At 44.6% G+C, this 23,526-nt stretch overlaps 1 protein-coding gene across 1 annotated transcript in view; it reads right to left on the reverse strand.

Moving 5' to 3' along the window:
- Positions 1-1,094: 1,094 nt before the first annotated feature.
- PPL (periplakin) overlaps positions 1,095-23,526 on the reverse strand; it is a 78,947-nt gene continuing 56,515 nt past the window's right edge. The window contains exons 4-22 of the mRNA XM_088464718.1: positions 22,707-22,830; positions 20,647-20,772; positions 20,508-20,549; positions 20,153-20,314; positions 19,704-19,811; positions 19,361-19,456; positions 18,641-18,763; positions 17,240-17,386; positions 16,929-17,080; positions 16,737-16,831; positions 12,059-12,225; positions 11,352-11,530; positions 11,035-11,173; positions 9,961-10,154; positions 9,727-9,877; positions 9,487-9,570; positions 8,929-9,042; positions 5,905-5,997; positions 1,095-4,598 (exon numbers count right to left, since the gene is read on the reverse strand). Coding sequence (XP_088320844.1) covers positions 1,932-4,598; positions 5,905-5,997; positions 8,929-9,042; positions 9,487-9,570; positions 9,727-9,877; positions 9,961-10,154; positions 11,035-11,173; positions 11,352-11,530; positions 12,059-12,225; positions 16,737-16,831; positions 16,929-17,080; positions 17,240-17,386; positions 18,641-18,763; positions 19,361-19,456; positions 19,704-19,811; positions 20,153-20,314; positions 20,508-20,549; positions 20,647-20,772; positions 22,707-22,830 — 4,963 coding nt within the window. The 3' untranslated portion in view covers positions 1,095-1,931. The remainder of the gene's footprint in view (positions 4,599-5,904; positions 5,998-8,928; positions 9,043-9,486; positions 9,571-9,726; positions 9,878-9,960; positions 10,155-11,034; positions 11,174-11,351; positions 11,531-12,058; positions 12,226-16,736; positions 16,832-16,928; positions 17,081-17,239; positions 17,387-18,640; positions 18,764-19,360; positions 19,457-19,703; positions 19,812-20,152; positions 20,315-20,507; positions 20,550-20,646; positions 20,773-22,706; positions 22,831-23,526) is intronic.

Below are 23,526 nucleotides of genomic sequence, written 5' to 3' on the forward strand. Positions count from 1 at the left end.
ATAACAAGAGGCGCCCGGCGCGAATAAGGCGCCTGGCAGGTACAGCATACCGTCTTTTTCTTTAAAGTGTGCGTCTAATTCACATCGCAGACGCGGCGAAACACCAAAGTATTCTAGAGATTGACTTTAACCGCACAGGTATTAGTTTTAAACATGTACAAAGTCGCAGATGCTGCACAAAGAAAAACGTGGCGTGAGAAAACGCACCCCGGCGCTTCGTACACAGATTCAGACGCAGTCGCCCGCAGATATACAAATGTCACACATCGAATCTAGCAATGTCGTTTTGCCACTACCAGTTCTATGTACGTGACTAAGACGCACATTTTGAGCGACAAAGACGCTTGGCGCGGCCAAGTCGCCCAGGTCCTGGCGTACTGAGAGGGACTATTTGCTGCTACTATAGCAACAGACTGAGGACACATCTGTAGTTTCGTCATTTCCAGCTGTCATGCTTTATGGCAGGGATGGGGAAGCTCAGGCCCAGGAGCCGTATAAGGCCCGCGGAATCAGTTGGTCTGGCCCGCTGAGCTTTTTTTTCTGCTAGCCTCATCTGGCTAGCAAGGTGCCTAGAGTGGCACCCTGCAGCCAGAATCAATACAACAGTGCCACCTGGAGCGTCCTTAGGGCTTACAGCTCCCCGGAACATCCTCAGGATGCTACGGGCATTGCCTTAATCACCGTCGATTGTGACCCGCCCCGTGTGATGTCACACTGAGGGGGCGTGGCCTGCACCGAGCCCGTGAATAATGTTATATATATCAAAATGGCCCTCGGCAAAAAAAAGGTTCCCCACCCCTGCTTTACGGGTACTATAACAGGCATGCATCTCACATTTTAGCCAAAGACTGGGATTTCCAAACTTTAATCTGGGGTTTTCCAATGACTGGTCAATTGCCTGTTATTAAAAAAAAAATGTGTAAGTGGTGCTGTACGGAGTAAGAAATGTGCTTGTAGGGGGAGGTTATATGTAAGCACCTTGCTTTAAATCAGTTTCTCACGTCTGGGCATTGCTGTGTAATTAATATTACTTTTAGCATACTAATTAAAAAAAAAAAATCAGCTTTTGCTAAGGACACAAGTTTTACAACAAATAAAGCTTTCAGTATTCAAAACCACCGCATCTTTATTTCAGCTTTACCACATAAATAAAATACATTTTCCATATTTCCCCTATCCCGCTCAGAAGTAAATGATAGAGCTACAGAATCCATCAACGTGTCCAGGAAGGGTCAGGTTAGAATGGCACCAGAGTAGACATGTAACAGTACAGAACGCTATAATGTGCTTATTTAAACCATATATACCAAATTTATATATATTTATAGAATATCTTTGTACTTATGGCCTAAAGGAAGGTTATGCACTATAAAAATTCCTCTGTGGTTGTGTTTATATATTACAAACTTGTCTATTCAGTGCATGTTTCCTTATAAAATGCGTTCTTTAGCGCTTTGGTTTAAAAATAACATCATAATAAAGAATAAAGTACAAAATAGCCATTTTACAGGGCAGCATCTTGAGATCTTCCATGAAGTAGTATAGATGTGAAGCTGGAATGTTTCACAATTTTTTTTTTTTTTTAAAGTCTCCGTAAGTTTGGCAGAATGACCTTTACAGACCAGAACATCTCTGTGGCATCTTCTATATCTTGACTTGCTGTCGTTAAATACACATTACCAACCTGACAACTGAGCTTTGGACTCTATGTCCTCGTCCAAGAGGATGTGGGAGAAGAGACACCACCATATTCACCTTGGGGACCATTAGGGACACAGCACTGTAATGGCAAAGATCTCCTCTGCAATAGATCAAAAAGGGTAACAGGAGCAAAGAAGTTCTGATATTGATGAACAGGTCAAAAGGACAGGTCTATCTGTTTAATGTCTATCTAATTTCCGCAGATTGTGTGAAATTCGTGCAACCCACATTTACTTCTTCCCTGAAGCTAAGGCTGCAAATTCTTGGATGGACATTTCTTTGTTGAGGTAACTTTCATACTGACGTCTGGTGATGCGCCCGTTCCTCAAAGCTTCTTCAATGTCAAATTTCCTGCCTGACTTCTTGTCATAGATTACGGATGAATCACCATTTGGCCCCTTGATAGTGGTTTCTTCCCAGTCACACTCTTGGCTCTGCAGGTTGACAAACATTTTCCAGTCGATGAGACCTAGGTTGCGGGCTTCTTCTGGAGACATCTCCCTACCAGTGTCAGGATCGATGACAACAATGGAACGGCGGAGATGGTTCTCTCTCTGTTCCCTCTTGATCTGCATGTTCTCCAGACGATTCTGAAGCTGTTCAATTTCTGCGTCTTTATCTTGAGATATTTTCTTCAGTTCTCTTAGTTCCTGTTCCAGGGAAGATAAGCGGGAATCTAGATTGACACTACTGTCAACCTGAGTTAAGCTTCTCAGACCTTGAGCCTCTTTTACGGTAATTTCAATCTCTGACTGCATATGGCGAGTCTCCAGCTGTAGACTTTGCTTTTCCATCTGTAGTTTGTGGACTTCCTCCCTCAGGTATTCCAGCTCCTTGTTGGATTTAGAGTTGCTGAACTCTAACTCGGAAAGTTGGGATTGGAGACGGTCAGCGTCTGTCTCTAGCTCTCTTCTGCGTCTGCCCTCTTCCTCCAAATTGGACTTCAGTCTTTGTATCTCCTGTTCTGTCTCAGGATCCTTCTCCACCTCAATTTTCTCAGTGAACACTACTTTTTCTTTCATCTCCATTTTCTCCAGTGTAATAATCTTTTTCCTTAGTGCCTCCAGTTCAGTCTCAAGAAGTTGCCTCCTGTGCTTTTCCTCTTCCACTTGAAGTTTCAGCATGTTGTGTTCCTTCTCTTGTTGAGGGTCTTGTTGTAAGACTACTTTTTGCTTCAGTGTTACTTTCTCCTTGGTCTCAATCTCTCTTTGTTCCAACTCATTCAGCTGAATTTTAAGCCTCTGAATTTCTAGCTCTGCTTCACGTCTAGCTTGTCTCTCTCTTTCCAGTTCTTCTAGCTGACGTTCCAGCTCAGATTTCCTCCACTGCAACTTGTGTAATTCCTCCTGCAGAGAATCCTTTTGTTTCAACTCCGTGTCAATGCTCTTTGAGTAACTGTTGACCTCAGCCTTCAATAAAGGATCCTCTTCATATTTCACAACATCTTGTTGCACCACCTTCTCTTTCACCTGTGACAGCTCTCTTTCTTTCTGTCTTATCTTTTCTTCTTGCGACATTCTTTCCCGTTCCAGATCCAAGCGCTTCTTCTGCTCTTCAGCCAAATTGGCTCTCAAGGTTTCCACCTCGTTCTTGGTGGCGGGGTCTTCACGATATTGTAGGACCTCTTGCACTACCTCTTTAATCTGCACTTGCGGTTTGGTATCAATCCAACTTTGTATCTCCTGCTTAAGCTGAGTGATCTCCATCTCTGAGCGTTCTACCACTCTGGTTTTGTCCAGGATTTCCCCACGAAGTCTCTCCAGTTCCGCCAAGATTTCTGGATCTGTTTTATGCTTAATCACTTCTTTTGTTATCTCCTTCACCTCCACTTGAGGGCCACGAGCTTTTATGGCTGCCAGCTCACTTTGGAAAATCTTCATTTGCTCTTCGCTAGTGCGATACTTCCTTTCTTGCTCAATGAGTTCAAGGCGTAGATTGGCTAACTCGCTCTCGGCTTTGGGGTCTGGCCGAATAATCTCACGCACTTTCTCCTGGATGACAACCTTGGCATTCTCCTCCTCCAGAATGCTAATCTTGCGAATCAGCTCGTTTTTCTCACGTTGTGTTATTCGTATCTTTGAGGTCTCCTCATCATACTGCCTACGGAGGTCGGCTACCTCTCTCTCAGAGGCGAGGTCCTTCTCTACCTTCAACACTTCCTTTACCATGATCTTGCCCTCAGCCATAGCTCTCTCTTTCTCCAAGCGTTTTAGTTTCTCTTGGAGCAGTTTTAGCTCCTCCTCTTCTTTCTGCCGCTGCGCACTCTCTCTCTGCATATTCTCCTGAAGGATTCTGTATTCTGAAGCCAGCTGGGGATCATTTTGAAGCTTAACGACTTCCTTCTCGGTGATCTTTTCTTGAGGCTTATTCTTTTCTTCTGTCAAGATGAGAATGCGCTCCTTCAGGCTTGCAATTTCATTCTGCTTGGTCCCCTTCTGCCTGCTCAGCTCCTCCAACTCTTCTTTAAGCCTCAGGAACTCTTCCTGCTGTTCTTTGTCTTTCTCAATCCTCAACACTTCTTTGACTACATACTGCTGCCCACCTTCCTTCTGCTCATAATCTAAAGTCCGGACCTTCAGCCGCAGGGAATTCAGCTCATCCTGCAAAGATTTGTTCTTGCGTTGTTCTTCTGAAACTTTCTCAAGGACCTTGTGGTACTCCTCTTCCAGTTGTGGGTCCGGTACTTTCTTCAAGACTTCCTTCTTCACTACGGTCTCTTGTGGTTTCTGGTTCTGAAGAAAGATGATCTCTTGCTGGGAGCTCTGGATCTCAGATTCCAGTTGCTGCCGACGCTGCATCTCGTCATCCAACATGTTTTTGATTTTCCAGGTCTCCTCGGCGGGTTTTTCTGACCGGTTCATCTGGATTGTCTCCTGGCGTATATCCCCTTCTGGCTGCTGTGTATACAAAACAAATGAGATGGCTGTGAGATTTAAAAAAATAGAACTTATACTGAATTTTCTTAAATTAATTTTGCATGCAAAATATATGCACTTCCCTGTAAAGTTTAATGCCAAGTCACTAAACTATCTCTTTGAAGGCACAATATCAGAACAGGTCATCTTGGCAGGTCTCTGAAACTGTGCCAATCGCTCACACTGAAAGCCAAGATTTGCAAAGATCTAGAATATCAAGACACTATTGGGGCAATTCAGTAAGAGGCTATGCACAGGTGCTGCCCCCTTGTGACTCCATTTGAACATCACCAACAGCAACTTATATCATCCATAGATCATGCATTTTACCTTGCAGCCCCATAGGGGTGCACAGGGAAATGCACCATGTTAGCCCACCATATGTACAGTATATGTGCTCCCTGCACATCGCCCTGGAACGTGCAATCTTACGTTGTATCTAACTGAATTGTCTTCTAGAAAATAGTAATAACACTAATGAACACATTTCATTGACATCATTGGTTCCTCTCTAATTGATAGTCCGTTGTCTCATTAACAGAGAATATATAACAGTACACTGAACATTCGTGGTCTCTGGTCGCAGCCCCCAACTACAGGGAAATAAATAATACTCCACTCAAAGAAATACCAAATCTACACAAAAGAGCTTGCGCTGAGAAGACAGTATAAACTCTCACTCTTCAATGAATAATCAATAAGTTGTATATGTCTCTATATAAAATGCAAATATATATATATATATATATATATATATAGCCACAAAATCTCAGCAAATCCGGGACTGTTGTATAATGTGCAAACTCTGAAACAAACTGTATATGTGATTAAACCAGTAACAACTGGAGAAACGCGTCAGGATTTTAAGTGTATTAGAAGTTGCTGTTGTGTAGACCAGAGGTCCACATACTGTCTGTTGTATACTGATCATACATGAGGGAACCTCACTGATTTATTTATTTGTTCATATTTAACAGACATATTTTAGTACTTGTCTGACCACCAGCACTTCAGAAATCACTCATTAAAGTGATTAATAAGTGTGTCCATATAAGATAGGCATGGAATAAGGACTCCGCTATATAAGCAAATATAAAGCAAATGACACCTTAAATATGGTTAGCCTCTTGCAAGCAAACTGCATTTGTATAGCTGTATTTTAATACTTATATAGCGCTGATACTTATATAGCGCTGCGTAACGTGTGCACAATATAAGTAACTCTATAACTAAATATTTCATCATTTCTACAAACTCTTGGAATGAACACAAGCTTTGCTGGTATTACCTGACGTAGAAGACTCTGTGCAAATTCCAGGGTCTGCAGCCTCTGTTTGTTGACAGCGCTGGCCTCTGTAAATCTAGCCGACAAATCAGCCTCCTGTGAATCAAAGTGAAATGCGTCACAGAGGTCTACACAACACTATAACCATTTCTCACAATCTGTGATCGCCTCCAGCAGAGTCAGTGATTCTTCAGATCTTGCACAGATAGTTCTTATTACAAAAAGGAGTAGCATGACCATGGGAAATAACCAAATTCATTAACAACGACATTATATTTTTCTATTTAAATCAACTGCATTAATTATTGTTGTCTAGAAAACTTGTTTGGTTGAAGATGGATACAGGTCCATACACAGCACTGGGCACAGTGACCCCTGCAGGTTGTCAAATAATATTTCAGAAATGTGTTAATAATAGGTGAGTAATGTACAGAATATGTGCAGAAAATAATCACCCTGGTGAAGGGCACAATAGTTTTTTTAGTGCAAACCCGTCCCAAATGGTTAAGGTAGAAATACCTCTAGGTCGTTACTGGACACGGCGTGTGTCTTTGCAACCATAGTGGTAAAAAAGCTAAAGATCGTCCCATATAGTTAATGTTTTTAATTAAGATATCCATCTTTCTGCTTGTGATTCCCCATTTACATGCCATATTTTAAAGAAAAACTATGTTATAGTGGAGATTAGCATAGGTAAAGACAACCGTATGGAAGAACTGATGTGTAGAACTATGCAACCAGAATTTCTCGGTTAATGGAGAAGTTACTATTAAGTCGTTATCTCTATTGTAGTGGACAAAGCTGTCGCCCCCATGACCTCTGTTGCAGCTCCCTTACACTCCTATCCTTTCCAGAGAAAGATGGGCAGTCACTTCTTCATATGGCCTAAATACCTTGGTACTACCCCAGGCCATACAGAAGTACCCCTCAAACCCTTAATTGTAAATTGCAAATATTTTGGGTGTGAATCAGATGTACACGCTATATCGATGCCGCAAGTAAACAAACTTTGTTTTCAGTCTGCTTATGCGTCCCGATGGTTACCGCAGAACAAATTTGGACGCAGAAAGAGGCAATTTCCGTGGGCGTTCCTTGGTGGTAACGGGAGTGGCTAGCAAAACGCAGGCGTGTCGCAGTCAGCGGCTGTGACTTTTGCCGCAGTTGCACGGATTTCGTGGCCATGTTTAGATGTATAATCTGCTCCTCCATGGGGCTGGTGCAATGTTCGATGCTGTGACTGATGTGCGGGGTTGGTTATGAAATGCCGACCGCCGGGAAGCCGTCTGACAAAATCCAGATGCCGCAAGCCCGAACGCTGAAAATCCCGACTGGGGCTGGAAAGTACCCTAACCCTCCCTTAGTGGTGCCTAACCCTAATCTCCTCCCGGGGGTGCCTAAACCTAACCCCCCCTCCCTGCACCCTAAACCTGACCTGAGGTGGTGCCTAACCCTAACCTCTCCCCAGGGGTGCCTAAACCTAACTTGGGGTGGTGCCTAACCCTAACCTCTCCCCAGGGGTGCCTAAACCTATCCCCCTCCCCGCACTCAAAACCTAACCCTCCCGGGTTGGTGCCTAACCTCTCCCCAGGGGTGCCTAAATCTAACCCCCCCTCCAGGCACCCTAAACCTAACTTGGGGTAGTGCCTAACCCTAACCTCTCCCCAGGGGTGCCTAAACCTAACCCCCCCCCACTCTAAACCTAACCCTCCCGAGGTGGTGCCTAACCTCTCCCCAGGGGTGCTTAAACATAACCCCCCCTCCCCGCACCCTAAACCTAACCCTCCTGGTGTGGTGCCTAACCCTAAGTCCCCCCGCGGGTTCATAAACCTAACCCTTTCCCCCCCCCCTCACAGCTAAGCACTAACACTGTCCGGCTTACCTTAGTTCGGGAAGCCATCTGTCTAGATTTCGGCGGCAGGATTTCATAAACACTATCAGATAATCTGTTTTTTTCTCTTTTTTCCATACACTATAGATTTTGCGCTGGGATTTTATCTGTTGTGTCGGGATTTTGACGCCTGTCTTTAGTCCCGCGTCGGTATTTAGACGCCAGGATTTGGACAGATGGCCTCCCGGCAGTCAGCATTTTGACTGTATCCCGATGTGCGGCCTATGTTGCATCTTGATAAGCAAAGCGGCAGATTAGCGCTGCCACCGGTGGGAGTCTCTGTACTAATCCCATCGGCTGCGGAATTAGCATAAAGACACAGTTGCGCTGTGGAAAAATACATGGCTGCATTAGTGTGCACCTCTGAATTGTGTCCTTGATATCATAAAATTACCTAAAATGTTGGGGCTCATTTACAACTGGATGTATGTCTATCATCTTTGCACGAGCTATTAACTTCTATAGTGCTCATGAGAATGAAAAGCATGTATGTACTGTATATATATCTATATATGGGTTTTTGTATAGTACTGACGTGTAGCTCTAAGTCAAGAGGTGGCTCAGGGGAAGGCAGGGGTGGACGAGCGTTAGCGGATCACAGTGACGGCAGATCCCCAGATAGGTGTGTTAGGAGCTGTATCCCCAACAGGTACAGGAAGGCTGGTCCAACAGGACACGGTGGTGATTATCACTATCAGAAGCCCCAGCTAGCTGATTGGCTGACTGTGTATTGACCCTGTGAGCTGATAGTACTTAAATCATTAGCGTTGTGTCTATATCATAGGGTTGGGTATTGTTAGTGCTAACACCATTCGTCACCATCTCCTTATACATAAACCTGGAACTTCTTCTACTGTTTTTTTTAGCTAAACTTATTTTGAGATCCGTTGACTCAACATACAGATGTGTCCTCATACATCTAGCCTCAATATGCCACGCAGTGCGAATTCCCTGGCGTGAGTGAGCCATGAGGTCCTGTGCTACTCTGCTAGCCTTTAGCGTCTATATTTTTGGTAGAAAATGCATCGCAATGGGCAGACTCAGCTGATTAATTTGATCTGCCACATTTTTATAAACAATCTTTTGTGACCTAAAAGAGTCATCGTTGATAAGGTAACACAATCCGGATCTCTACTCACCTCGTCCTTCACCTTGGTGGCGGGAGAAAGTGTTTTAGATCTCTTAGTGTATGAATTCCTCCTGTTCTCCGTGTCCAGGATAGACCTCAGTTTCTCAGTGTCCAGCTCATAATCCTGCCGAACAGCAAGAATAAGTGATGAGACCTGTACCTGTGCGCGCTGGAGGATGAATATCAAAATATGGGCGCCTGTCTAAATGAGCAACTGACTAACTTTATAGCTTTAAGACTCTTGGCTCGATTGATAAATGACCCATAGCATCTTTGTAAAGGGTTACATCTGGTCATCAGGTTACATAACTTTGGTGCGCCAACCAGATTTATTATAAGGGGTGGCTAACTGCGGTTGCGTTTGGAGCAATTGGTTTAGTGGGATAACTAAGATTAAGTTACTAAGGTCTCTTTGTTTCAGGTACACTAGTACACCCTCATCCACCTTGAGTCTCCAAAGTGGCAAAAGAACAATTGATGTTTAATGGTCTTTAGACTGCTGATATTAGACCTCCGGATATGAAGACATCACAGACTACAGGCATGGTGCATGACCAAGGTGACCTACCTTCACTGCATGCTGGTACTGCTGAGCACTGCTGGTCACGTGTTCCAAATCCTGCTCTCGGTCCGTGATCTCACCCAACAGCAGCTGTGGAAAGAAGACATTGTGACTTCTCTGCCACCACGTAGACCTCCACCATTGAAAGTTACAAGTCACGGTCATTGACCAGTATTAGCGACTAGTTTGCATGACAGGAAACAAAGAACAAATGTGTTGGGCATAAATGTGATGTGTTGGGTTTACCCGTTGGCTATTAAGCTTGCTCTCCACTTGCTTGACAGTGTCTGTGTCCTTGGGCTCATAGTTGGGAATGTTACCTAGCCACTTATCGAGCTGGTCGTAGCTGTTTCGGTAGTTTGAATAGGAAGTCTTGCTTTTTTGCAGGCCCTGGGACCTAGAGGCGAATGTGTGCAAGTCATTTTGTATGTCCCATAGCGGAAACAGGAATCTGAGGTCTACTTTTGACCTGATGCTCACCTGCTCTGAATCTGCTGGTCCAACTGGGAGTAGCGCTGGTTAAGCTTTGACACCTCTGCCTCCTGGCGCTCAATATCGGGACAGTGCTCTTGGAAGCGGTTAGCCAGATTATTGCAGCTCAGCTTAGAGTTGTGCAGGTTCTGCTCAGCTTCGGCAAGAATGCCTCTTCCCATCTGCAGCTCCGAGCTCATGGCCTGCAATGATGAGGAGGTCAATCAAAACTCAAGTACTCATTTCAGGTCTTTGTCCTGGGTCACATTCTGAAAATATAGTTAGCTGGAGAAGAAAGAAGCTATTGTGGCCTCCAGACAAATTAAAAAAAAAAAAAAAAAAAACTTAGAAACCAGGGAAGAAATTAAAAAGCATACATACAAGTTTGTTAGAATAAAACCTGTGAGTTAGTGGCCTGAAGTGTCCTACAATTTATGGCCTGGAGTGTCCTACAACTTACGGCCTGGAGTGTCCTACTACTTATGGCCTGGAGTGTGCTACAACTTATGGCCTGCAGTATTCTACAGGTTGTGGCCTGAAGTGTCCTACAACTTATGATCTAGAGTTTCCTACCACTTAAGGACTGCAGTATTCTACAACTTATGGCTTGCAGTATTCTACAGGTAATGGCCTGGAGTGTCCTACAACTTATGGTCTGGGGTGTCCTATAACTTTAGGCCATAAGTTGTAGGACACTCCAGACCATAAGTTATAGGACACCCAAGACCATAAGTTGTAGGACACTCCAGGCCATTACCTGTAGTATACTGCAAGCCATAAGTTGTAGAATATTGCAGTCCTTAAGTGGTAGGAAACTCTAGGCCATAAGTTGTAGAACACTCCAGACCATGAGTATCCTACAACTTTTCTCCTGGAGTATCCTACAACTTATGGACTGAAGTGTCCTACAACATATGGTCTGCAGTGCCCTACAACTTATATGGGCATCTGTCGCTTATAAATGGGAAATTGTTTGAAGAGTAAAACGGAGGGTGTAGTTCCTATAAGTGGATTAAACTTTCTAGAGATATCTCAGTCACTTATTAGAGGGATTTTCTTCCACTACTCCCATTAGTCACTGACCGACAACTCCTGCAGCTTCCTATCCACAGCTTTTGGGTCTTCCGGCACAGTGTCGTCCTGGCACAACTTGGTCTCGTAGGTGGAAAGGAGGTCTCTGCTTTTCTGCAAGCTGTTCTCCAGGCGGTTGGAGGCTTCAACCCTGAAAGATATATAGACGTCAACAAGAGCAGAGTCTTTCTCTTCTTTTAATGATCATCCATGGGTGGAATGTATTAATACAGTGTGTTGAAGACATTTTTAATTACACTTTAGATTTATGAATTCCTGATTCCTAATTTTCCCTTTAAAAAAATTAAGTCTGCCATGGACACACTTACTTGTCCTGCGCATAGGTCAGAAGGTCGTTAACTTTCTCATATTTCTTGTTGGTCTCGCTGACTTTGCTACGTAGGATGGGTGCATTGGAGACCTCCGATGACTTGGATAGATAGACCTCGCACTCTTGCACTTGTTGGGTTTTCTCCGGCTCTACACGCCGCACGTTATTGGCAATATTCTGGAGGGAGGAAAGTATTATAAAAATATCAATCTACTGAGCTAATGCAGTGGTTTATTGATGGTGACCAACAATTGCCCCCATTATCACCTACAATGGTCACAGTCCCTCCACCATCTGTTGGCAATACATATCAAATCTTATGCTCATGTGCAGAGAATACTGGACAGGGGCTGATTCAGACGTGGGCGCAGAAGCACCCGCAGCTGCATCTATTGGCATCCGTCTGCGACTTTATGCAAATGGCGCTACAAAGTCCTTCCCTTGTTCACATCCACGCCTCCGAATGTACAAGGACTGAGACGCCCACTGTTAACGTCTGTAGGCACCACCATCGGTCCCTCGGGATGGCCATCGACCATCAATGTTTTCAAAACATTGATGGTAGCTGGCCGATGTTAACTAATTTTGCCATCGATGGCAGTAAAACCACCTCTGAATCAAGCTCTTTAAGCATTTTTCACTATTTCTAAATCTGAATTGTATTCCTCAAAATCCTTTGGGCCACTTCCCTCTCCCAAGGCTCACCTTGAGATCTTTAAGCCTTTCGGAGCTGTCCTGCACGGCGCGGTTCTGCTCCAGGGGTGGACGCAGGTGGGAGCTGATGGCCTTCTCCTGTCTGTCTAGGTCAGTGATGACTTTGTCCAGCCCAGCGAGATGCTGACGTCCCTGGGAATCCTGGGCATTGAGGGTAGCTGCGGATAATTAGGCATTAGCATGGCAGGGGCACCACATTAATTCACACTTACTATTTCTGATGCCCTGTTCCTGTCATCTGTATGTATTTAATAAAAGTTGCATTATTGTTCATATAAGCGAATACATTAATGATCTGAAGGGTCTTTTAGTAGGAAGCGGTTGACATTGAAGTTCCCTGCTCAGAGTCTGATGGATCAGGACGACTTATTGTACGTTTAGCACATTTTCATTCAGGGATATCTTAAAGCTGCATTACCAATAATGATAATATCTAAATAATAATATTATATAAATAATTAAATATTGTAGTAGCCCTGGAAAGCTGGTTAGGGGGTGAGGATAATGTCCCCACCCACTAGTTAGCAACCAGGGGCTATTACATGTAGTTATATTTCCCGGGACTCTGAAGGACCAATTAGATTGCGGATTGTTATTGGTCCTCGCAATCACATGCAATCCGGTGCTATTAAAAGGCGGTCAGATGCATTAATTTACACCGGGCAATGCAGCTGCATGTGGCATCCCCTAGGTCAGTGGTCGGGGAACAGGGGTAAATTAAACCACATGGGGTAAAAATTAAATTCCTGGGGGTAATGGACGGACAGCCGGGCATGCATATGAATCATAGAATGATTCATATGCATGCCCGGCTGTGCCGCAGGGAGGCTCTAAGCTGGACGCCCGCTGAGATGTTATTACCAGCAGGCGCCCGGCTCCTTCCCTGCAGCGCTGCTTTAGCCGGAGGCTGGAGTTCTCTTCTGAACTCCAGCTTCCAGCTCTCTCCATGCGAAATATGGAAGAGACGTCATGACGTTTCTCCCATAGTTCCGAGGAGCAGCCGGGCGGACAGGACGGCGGCGCATACTTACTTAAGGTAAGTGTTTATTTAATTTTTTATTTTTTTTGTACAAGCATCACTACAGGGGCATTATATGGGGGCACTATATGGGTCACTACTACAGGGGCATTATATGGGGGCACTACTACAGGGGTACAACTATGGGGGCACTACTACAGGGGCATAACTATGGGGGCACAACTATGGTGGCATTATATGGGGGCACAACTACAGGGGCATTATATGGGGGCACTACTACAGGGGCATAACTATGGGGGCACAACTATGGGGGCACTACTACATGGTTTCCTTCACTTCAAATCAAGGGGGTAACGTCGGCGTATCTAAATATATTTTGGGGTAAAAGGTAAAAAAGTTCCCTGACCCCTGAGCTAGGTGATAGTACAGCCCTAAAATAGGAAACTGCCTTGTAAGAAGAGCCCATCTCTCCAACTCTTAATTTGATTTAAAATAAAAATAAACTTGCAGTTAAATATCTGCTGCTGCTATTTCCAGCACAGTATTCCAGTTATACATTCCTAGGGTAACTGTAGGTTACTACATGTCCAACAACATAATAATGACGATAATCTTTTATTTTTACTGACTGTATCTTTGATCCCCAGATTAGTTACAGCCGACATACCCGTCATCACAGAGATTATGCACCACAGCCGGCCAATAAAACTCTACAACCAGTTTTAAGTTTCGCTCTTTTGGAAGAACTGAAACAGCCTGAAAGTCGCCCGTAATAAAATATAAACCGCTGATCACTGATCACTAATCCCTAGGGGTCAGCTTTGCTGTAAGGAACAGGCCATCCATCATCTGGGAAATGGCCACAAGGGTGAAAGGCTCTCAATAATGGAAGGTCACAAAGAATGAAACAGCAATAGTTATATCATAGCTCCACACAGTACATTCCAACGCACACATGAGCAAGGATTGGATGTCAGGTTGGCTACAAGGCTGAGATTTAATCCATGGTGTAACTCTAACATCCAGGCGGGTTTGAAAGGCAAGGCGACTCTTATAAGACGGTTTGTTAAGTTACCGACGCTATCAGGGAGCACTAGACCTACAACTTAATCAAATTAATTTACAGAGCTATGCAAATTTTTTTAAAAAAAGGTCATCAGAGCCCAGCTAATTGTAGAGAGGGGGTGGGCCAAATAGGGGTTACTGGGCACACTGGACGTCTTGTCAGCAAATCTATTGAAGGACATCTCCTAAAATAGTTCATATACTTACAAAATATAAGACCTGTCACTTCTTCAGGCAGAGGCAGAACTTTTGTGGGCTCAGGTAGCTGCATCTCATTACTTTTTAAACAGTACATACTGGCTGCCTTCAATGGGTGACTAGTGGGCGGCTGTGTGGATCAGGGAGGGGTTTGAGCTGATCAGGGCAGAGTGTGTGCGCTGATTGGAGGCGTGGCTAATTATGCCCCCCCGATTCTGCATTTCTAATTGTTGGCCGGTACACAGTCACTGTACGGGTTTTGTTACCTGATATTTTAAATCCTGCAATCTAGGTTTTGTGGGACTTTAATATAAAACATAAAAGAGGCTAGGACTGATCTCACATAGAAAACGTTTTTGTAGCCATTCATTCTGCAATGTCACTTTCTGGCATAGTATGCTCAGCATACAGTGTGGATTGTATTACATAAAATCTGCCAGCCCTGGACACGGCCCAGACCATCTGTTTCAGGGCAGAATATATATAAAATCAGTGTATTTTATTTAGTATGATTTAGGCACTCTGGAAACCGGGTGCCGGACTGTAGATAGACAGTAATTAGTTAGACAATGTCTAGATAGACCCCAGATGTTAGACAGGCAATAGGTCGACAGGGACAAAAGGTCGACATGTAAGAAGGTCGACATGGTCAAAAGGTCGACATGAAAAAGGTAGACACAAAAATGGTCGACACATGTTTTTTGATTATTTTTTTTTTTAGGTTTAGGGCTAGGCACTTACCAGGGAGTTAGGGTTAGGCACTTACCCCGACGGTTAGGGATTTACCCTGACGGTTAAGGTTAGGCACTTACCCTGACGGTTAGGCACTTACCGGAGGGTTAGGGTTAGGCACTAGAAGGGACTGTTAGGGTCAGGCACCTACCCCAACAGTTCGGGTTAGGCACCAAGTGGGAGGGTTAGGGTTAGGCACCAATGGGAAGGTTAGGGTTAAGATTAGGGATAGAAAACAAAAATAACACGTGTAGACCATTTTTGTGTCTACCTTTTTCATGTCGACCTTTTGACCCTGTTGACCATTTGTACCTGTCGACCTTCTTCCAGGTAGACCTTTTGTGTGTCGACCTTTTGTCCCTGTCGACCTATTGACTGTCTAACATCTGGTGTCTATCTAGACATGGTCTACCTTTTTACTGTAGATCTTTGTTTACTGAGGCGCCCACCGTTGGATTTGCAAATCCAAGAGACTGCGTACAAAGATGCAGTATTGCAGATCAGTCGATAATCGGAGTTCTGAGTAATCCTATGGGTACTCAAAATGGCAGCCGTAAGTAAGATGCCGGAGCCATTTTATTGCATACAGGATCGCAGTCGCTGGCTGAGACACGCCCTAAAATGGTCGCGACGTGCCTGCGTTTTGAATCGCCAATCCACCGGTTGCCGCCCGCGAACGGCCCCTGACTGTCAATCACTTTACAAGTAATAAATCCTCACTGCGAGCAACTAAACTTGGCGGGGCTCAGACACACGCGCAGATCACCGATAATCATGCAACTGCCTAAACATCGGCATCGCATCTCTGTATCAGCTCCTGCGTTCTCCCATCCGCAAGATGTGGCAGCTACATGAAAGCATTCTGATCTACATCTGGTCAAAATGGCAAACCCATGAGAGATAGCAGCAACTGGCGAGGTCATTCCGGACGCTACCAGCCGAGGCTCTCACCAGCTTCAAGTAAAGTTTCAAACCATTCTACACCGGCTGGTGCCCGGCCATTTACCACCATCTCCTGCCCACCTGAGGTTTGTGTCAACTCGAAAATGGCCAAACCGGCCAAGAAACCCCAGGCATGGCCTGAACGCGCTTACATCTGGTTACAACCCCAGGCATGGCCTGAACGCGCTTACATCTGGTTACAACCCCAGGCATGGCCTGAACGCACTTACATTTGGGCCGGCTGTTGCTTATCAGAATGAATTTGACGTTTGATTATCCTGGTGCGGATTCTCAGTTAGGAGCAATGCAAGCGAATAACTTTGCAGCTGGGTAAAACCAAGCTAACCTGCAGGTGGGGGCAGATGTAAAATGTGCAGAGAGGCTACATGCAAAAGCAGCCAGCATTTCATCTGCATGCAAAAATAATACATGCATTTGCACCCCGTTGCAATTCAACATGGTTTGTTCCAGGTACAAAGTTTCTTCCCTTGTTTATTTGCTCCCAACTCAGAATCAGCCGCAATATGAGGACGGGACTGGGAATCGTTTACATCAGCAGTAGGCAACCTGTGGTACTCCAGTTGCTGTGGAGCTACACTTCCCAGCATGCCTTGCCACGGTTTTACTTTAGGGCATGCTAGAACTGTGGCAGGGCATGCTGGGATGTGTAGTTCTGGAGTGCCACAGGTTGCCTAGCCCTGGTTTTCAACATCATCGGGTCAGACCGTCACTTTTTGATAGGGCTGGACCTACCTTTAGACTCTCTATTCAGGTCATCCCGGCGCTGGACTAAAGAATTTTTACAGCCCACTGCTTTCTGCTTGGTGGTTCGGTACTGGTTGGAGATACTGGGGGAAGGAAAAGGCAGAACGTAGAGTTAGAGAATAGGCCAGTGAAAGGGGCGGGGCAGAAGCCACAGGTTCACTATGTGAATTACCCACTTACCTCTCTGCAAGACCCAGAGCCTCAGGGTCCGTTGGGGGTATGGTGAAGCAAACCCCGGGAGCAACCAGCTTCTTCCCGCTGCTGTCAGTCACCTCCCATTTCTCCCCCCTGTTGGCCTTCAGAGTGTACAGTGCCCCTCTAGTAATCTGATCCTACAAAACACACATATACATACATATGTAAAAACTTTATATATACACACACACAGATTAATTCATCAGAAATATAGTTAAATATGAATATTATGAACCGAATAGGATTGTTCTGCTCTCAGGGATTGAGTGGTCTTGTAGTGAAAAAATATTCTTTACCTCATCGGTGTAGAAGTCACACAGAGCCTCCACTGGGATGGGTTTTAGTGGGGTCTCCCGGCGGAACTTCAGCGGTAGCACCTGGTTACTGCGCTTTTGCAGGGAACGCACAACCTCGTCGTATTTATCCAGAGCCTTGTCCTGGTCCTGAGACAGAGAGGAGAGAGGTTAATTACAGGAGGTCTACGGACATCTAGGGCATCATTCACTGTAGTGACACGGACGGGCCCCCAATGTAAAAACAGCTATGACCCCTTTTAGGAGGAAGCGTGGTCATGTCCCAATTCAAGGGTCAGCAGGTTTGGTTTATAGAGATAATATGATAAAATAGGGCTGATATAGAAGGAGGAGTCCAAATCCTCTCCTGATTAGGCAGGACAGTCCCAATTTTAGGGGACTATCCTGTGGACAAGGACTTTTGCCCCCAACAACAGAACCATTGGGAGGTATGCCCTAGTATTTACTATTTTCATCTGGTTCAGATTATAAAGATGACCACAGCAGCCAATCCTGCCACTAGGCATGAACACCAGGCAACGGGATGAGTGTCCAATCTGGGCACACACCAAGAAAGCCAAATAATAATGGGGAAAGTCACTGGATCACTGTTTGCATAACTGAGACCAGATGGAGCAGTCAGAAGATTAGCGGACACTCATTGCCATTGACCTACATAGATGGTCAATTGAGATTGGATTATTGTAGGGCAAAACGTGGTTGCATTATCGTCACTAATTAGTGTGGTCCAGCCACATATTGCTCGTCATAGTGAAGAGTAACAATGCTCCTAGCAGTGAAATAGTGGAAACTGAGACTTTTGTGCAAAATTGCATCGACACTCATGAGATAATACACAGTTATGATGACAGGAGGTCAGGTCTAGATTATCAATGGGGCGGATGGCACTACATACAGCTCCAGGCTTCCACATAAATAGAGGCCCATCATCATGACATGATGATGACTAGGCACCCAGCTGGCCACACGATAGGCCATTAATTATCAGTATTAAAATTGTAATTCTATTTTACTCACAGAATTATGTAATTTTTCTACTTTTACTTTTTTAGACACTTGTGCTGATAACGTAGTGCCATGTTGGCGTGTACACGCCAACATGGCACTGGCCACAGCCACATCGCACTGGCCACCCCCACACAACATTGGTCACGCCTCCTCCGCTTCTTCCAATAGGCCCTTGACCATTCACAGCCCCAGGCCCTTGTGGTCCTTTATCCGCCCCGGATAGAGATGACAGTGTCATTTTACCATTACACATAATAAGAAAGCAATACCACTTCTACTGCTAATAAAACAATAAAGTAATAACGCTCTCCTCTAACCCGATTGGCGCATCAGCAACCATATTAAAAGTATATGCTCAACCTTGTTCTTTCTTACCTCCAACTCACGCATTTGAGCCTCAATCTGGTATTTGTCCTTGAAGTCTGGATTATACTTGTGGTCCAGATCACCATCCACTTTCTTCAGAAGATCCTGAGTGTCCTTGGCATCTCGGTAAAACTGGATAAGAAAGCAGATTGATAACTATCCATGAGGCCAGCTGAACTGGCTTACGCCTATCACTCAGCTCAGGAATGAAGAGACCTCTAATTCAAGCAATGGCTACGTATCCCACAGGGCATCATTCCCAAGCTAACAATATAGACCTCAATACATCAGTGACAACAGGTGACACAGAAACATGTCCTGTTACCCCACTTCCAGTTTGTTCTGGAACCTAAAGTTCCACTACAGTCCGAGAGCCACCGGATGTTCTGCCACCTTCATAGAGGCTGTGGGATTTTCACTGGTGGTTACAGATTCTGAGGAGTCTTTATAAATGATGGTCAGTAACCACAGGGTCAATGATCTGACTATTCTAAATGCTCCCAGTATGGAGGCACAACATTAATATTTAGGAAAAATGAAAGAATTTAATTGGTGGCTACTGGCTTAAGAATATTTTCAGCATAGTTATGCAGTTTATGTTACAATCCCTCCCCCATGTATTCAGTCATGAGAGATTCTTTGTTGCAGCCATTTGTAATGCTGGATGTCATAGCTGTGTTCTATTCTTATGATGGCAGCCCTGTTCTTCTGATCCAGTGTCTCGCTCACCTGGTGGTAGTCCTCCATGTACTTCAGATGGCTTTCCTCACAGATCAGGAGGTTGAGATACTCTTTCCAGTCGGCATGCACAGCGTCCATGTGAGCCTGAGGAAGGACAGGTAAGATCTTAGGACCACCACTTTACGGAGAACTGGTTACGTTCAAGAAAACACATTTGTTTTACATGTTGCCATATGGTCAGCCTCTGGGACCAATGACCATCGCTGTTACTACACAACTGTCATTGGTCAGCTCCACCATGCCAAGTGAGGACTGGTGGAGGACTGAAACAGCTGGAGACTGTGGAGAGAACGCGTTTGATGTATGACAACATTTTTGTGGAATCTTTTACCTCTATGGGGATCTTTGCTGGGTGTCCATCGACCAGCAGCTTATCCCCCTCCTCCTGCAGTTTGTTGACTTCATGTTCCTTTGCTTCCAGACTCCTTTGGATGAAGTTCTGTTACAAAAAAAAATTTAATTAAAGAGGTTCTCCAGATAAATGAGTAGCCTTCCCCTTATCGGTTGGGTATGCAGGCATCTTTTTACCATGCTAACCAGGCCCCCAAAAAAATGTCAGATGTAATCCAGCCGCTCAACCTGAAAGCTGAACGCCTGGATCTCATCCAAATTGTACAATGACCTGTCACTGGAGTCTTGGGTCCAGACACAGATTCAACCGTTTCATAGGCATGGTTAGACTGTAACAGTGAGACTAATGGAATTGTAGTGATGGTAAGTGCAGTATAGCAGTATATCGGAAGTGTAATTGCCGAGGGGTGATTTATATGAAGCACGTACCTCATACTGCCTCCTACGACTGATATAGTCAGTGTTGCGATCGCTCCAGTCGTACTCCATGCGTTCCTTTTCTTGCTGGTCCAGCCAATAGAGCTCGTTGGTGCAGCGCTGCATATAATCCTGCAGGGTGTTCAAATCACGCTGGCGCTTCTGCGATGTGCCCTATGGAAGACAACAGAGATGAGTCGGTGACCAAAGATATAAAAGGTTCCTCAAAGAAAAACGGGATTTAGACAGAGAAACAAAAAGTCAAGAGGGAAAACAAGGGGAACTAAGAGGCAAAACTGGTAACACAACGATTGGTGCTAGTTAGGTTGGGGTTGTATTATTACAGGCACAAGCTGGAGGTCCTTACCAAAAGCTTTTGGTATTTAACTTGCAGTCCACTGATGTACTCCTGCAGAGGAAGAGGAAGAGCTCATGAGAACCCGCTACAGGTAGCAGACACAAGTCCTGTTGTTCTGTCTGAGGGACATTGTCCGAGTGATGCTTACCTTGTCACTGTCCTTGTTCACGTGATCCCCAATAACTTTCACCTCATTGTGAAACATGTTGTGATCCATGACCTGGTTCTCCACGTTGGGTAAATCCGTGGCAAACCCTGTTTTGTTCAGCAAGTTCTGCATAACACGTATATCATATATAAGTCTCCTGATTCATCATGTGCAATGAGATACACAACTACTGTATACTTTATTGTACATCCTGTAATGTGTAATGAGAGTCACTTCTACAATCTATCATACATCTTCTAATGTCTCCTGAGATTCACTCCTATGGTCTATTGTACATCCTGTAATGTCTCCTGAGAGTCACTCCTACAATCTGTCATACATCTTCTAATGTCTCCTGAGATTCACTCTGGCAATCTGTTATAAATCTTCTAATGTGTCCTGAGAGTCACTCCCACAATCTATCTGGTCATCTGGTGTCTCGGGAGATTCAATCCTACAATCAATCATACATTATCTGGTGTCTCCTGAGAGTCACTCCTACAAATCTATCATACATCTTGTAATGTGCCCTGAGATTCACTCCTATGGTCTATTGTACATCCTGTAACGTCTCCTGAGAGTCACTCCTACAATCTATCATACATCTTGTAATGTGCCCTGAGATTCACTCCTATGGTCTATTGTACATCCTGTAATGTCTCCTGAGAGTCACCCCTACAATCTGTCATACATCTTCTAATGTCTCCTGAGATTCACTCCTATGGTCTAGTGTACATCCTGTAATGTCTCCTGAGAGTCACCCCTACAATCTGTCATACATCTTCTAATGTGCCCTGAGAGTCACTCCTATGGTCTATTGTACATTCTGTAATGTCTCCTGAGATTCACTCCTATGGTCTATTGTACATCCTGTAATGTCTCCTGAGAGTAATTCCTACTTTCTATCGTACACCATGCAATCTGCCCTTAGAGTCACTCCTATGGTCTATTGTACATCCTGTAATGTCTCCTGAGAGTCACTCCTATGGTCTATTGTACATCCTGTAATGTGCCCTGAGAGTCACTCCTACAATCTATCATACATCTTCTAATGTCTCCTGAGATTCACTCCTATGGTCTATTGTACATCATGTAATGTCTCCTGAGATTCACTCCTATGGTCTATTGTACATCCTGTAATGTCTCCTGAGAGTCACTCCTACAATCTATCATACATCTTCTAATGTCTCCTGAGATTCACTCTGGCAATCTGTTATAAATCTTCTAATGTGTCCTGAGAGTCACTCCCACAATCTATCTGGTCATCTGGTGTCTCGGGAGATTCAATCCTACAATCAATCATACATTATCTGGTGTCTCCTGAGAGTCACTCCTACAAATCTATCATACATCTTGTAATGTGCCCTGAGATTCACTCCTATGGTCTATTGTACATCCTGTAACGTCTCCTGAGAGTCACTCCTACAATCTATCATACATCTTGTAATGTGCCCTGAGATTCACTCCTATGGTCTATTGTACATCCTGTAACGTCTCCTGAGAGTCACCCCTACAATCTGTCATACATCTTCTAATGTCTCCTGAGATTCTCTCCTATGGTCTAGTGTACATCCTGTAATGTCTCCTGAGAGTCACCCCTACAATCTGTCATACATCTTCTAATGTGCCTTGAGAGTCACTCCTATGGTCTATTGTACATCCTGTAATGTCTCCTGAGATTCACTCCTACAATCTATCATACATCTTCTAATGTCTCCTGAGATTCACTCCTACGGTCTATTGTACATCCTGTAATCTCCTGATATTCACTCCTATGGTCTATTGTACATCCTGTAGTCTCCTGAGAGTAATTCCTACTTTCTATCGGACACCATGCAATCTGCCCTTAGATTCACACCTACAGAATATTATATATCTTCTAATACGTCCTGAGGGTCACACCTATCTTACAATATCTCCTGACACTCCCTCTTACTTAATAGTCTATTGTACATGCTGTAACATCTCCCAAGACCCACTCCTCTCCTTCTCTTTATTGTACATCTTGTAATATATCCTGTTCTCCTTCTACGGTGTAACTAATATTGCATGTTTTATACCATCTTGTCATCGATGACATTGCTCCAGTTGACTTTCGGGGCATCCAATGAAACGATTTTCTGATTGTAGATCTGATTGTGCTTCACTCTTTGGTTTGCTATACGCTCTTTCAGCTGCCGGATGCTGTACACAAAGAGAAGTAACAGTCACAAGGGGGCAGTATAGGGCTTTGCGGCTTTCTGACCTATTTATCCTAGTGTCACCATTGACCAATACTGTAAGAATATGACCGTCTGTAAAGTTCTGACTTCTACATTGGTGTTTTAAAGTAGCTCAAAAGTTTTAAAAGTGGGCGGAGACTGAACCCTGTGTGACATAAAAGTGCAAGACAGGACTCTCTTCCCCATAACTATTTATATCATTGCCATACTATGGAGATAACATTATATACAGTATAATATACCACTGATTACTACGAGATATATGTCCTGATTCTGAGTCATACGCAGCTGCAGCTGCATCCTCTGGCGGTTGCGCACTTGCGACTTTATGCAGGTGCCGCGACAAAGCTCTTCCCTGGTGTACATCCGTGCACCCGATGACTGAGATAACCCTCTTTGACAATGCAATACAGCCTGGGGCATTGTTAGTTGCCACCATCGGGCGCACCATCGAAAACTTGCACCAGCCGTATGGCAGGTGCATTTTCCCCTGTCTGTGTACGCACGCCTATGCGAGCGGCTGTGCGTCTGCCTACACAGCCGCTCACACTGACACGCCCATGGGGAGGACCATTCTTGCATGAATAGCCACCTACCAGTCACCGACTAGGAACGCCCGGCACTTTACAAACACTTTTCTGATGCTGCGTCTCAAAAG

Source organism: Taudactylus pleione, unplaced genomic scaffold, assembly GCF_031769625.1.
Source record: "Taudactylus pleione unplaced genomic scaffold, aTauple2 ptg000061l, whole genome shotgun sequence".
NCBI classification, from domain to species: Eukaryota; Metazoa; Chordata; class Amphibia; order Anura; family Myobatrachidae; genus Taudactylus; species Taudactylus pleione.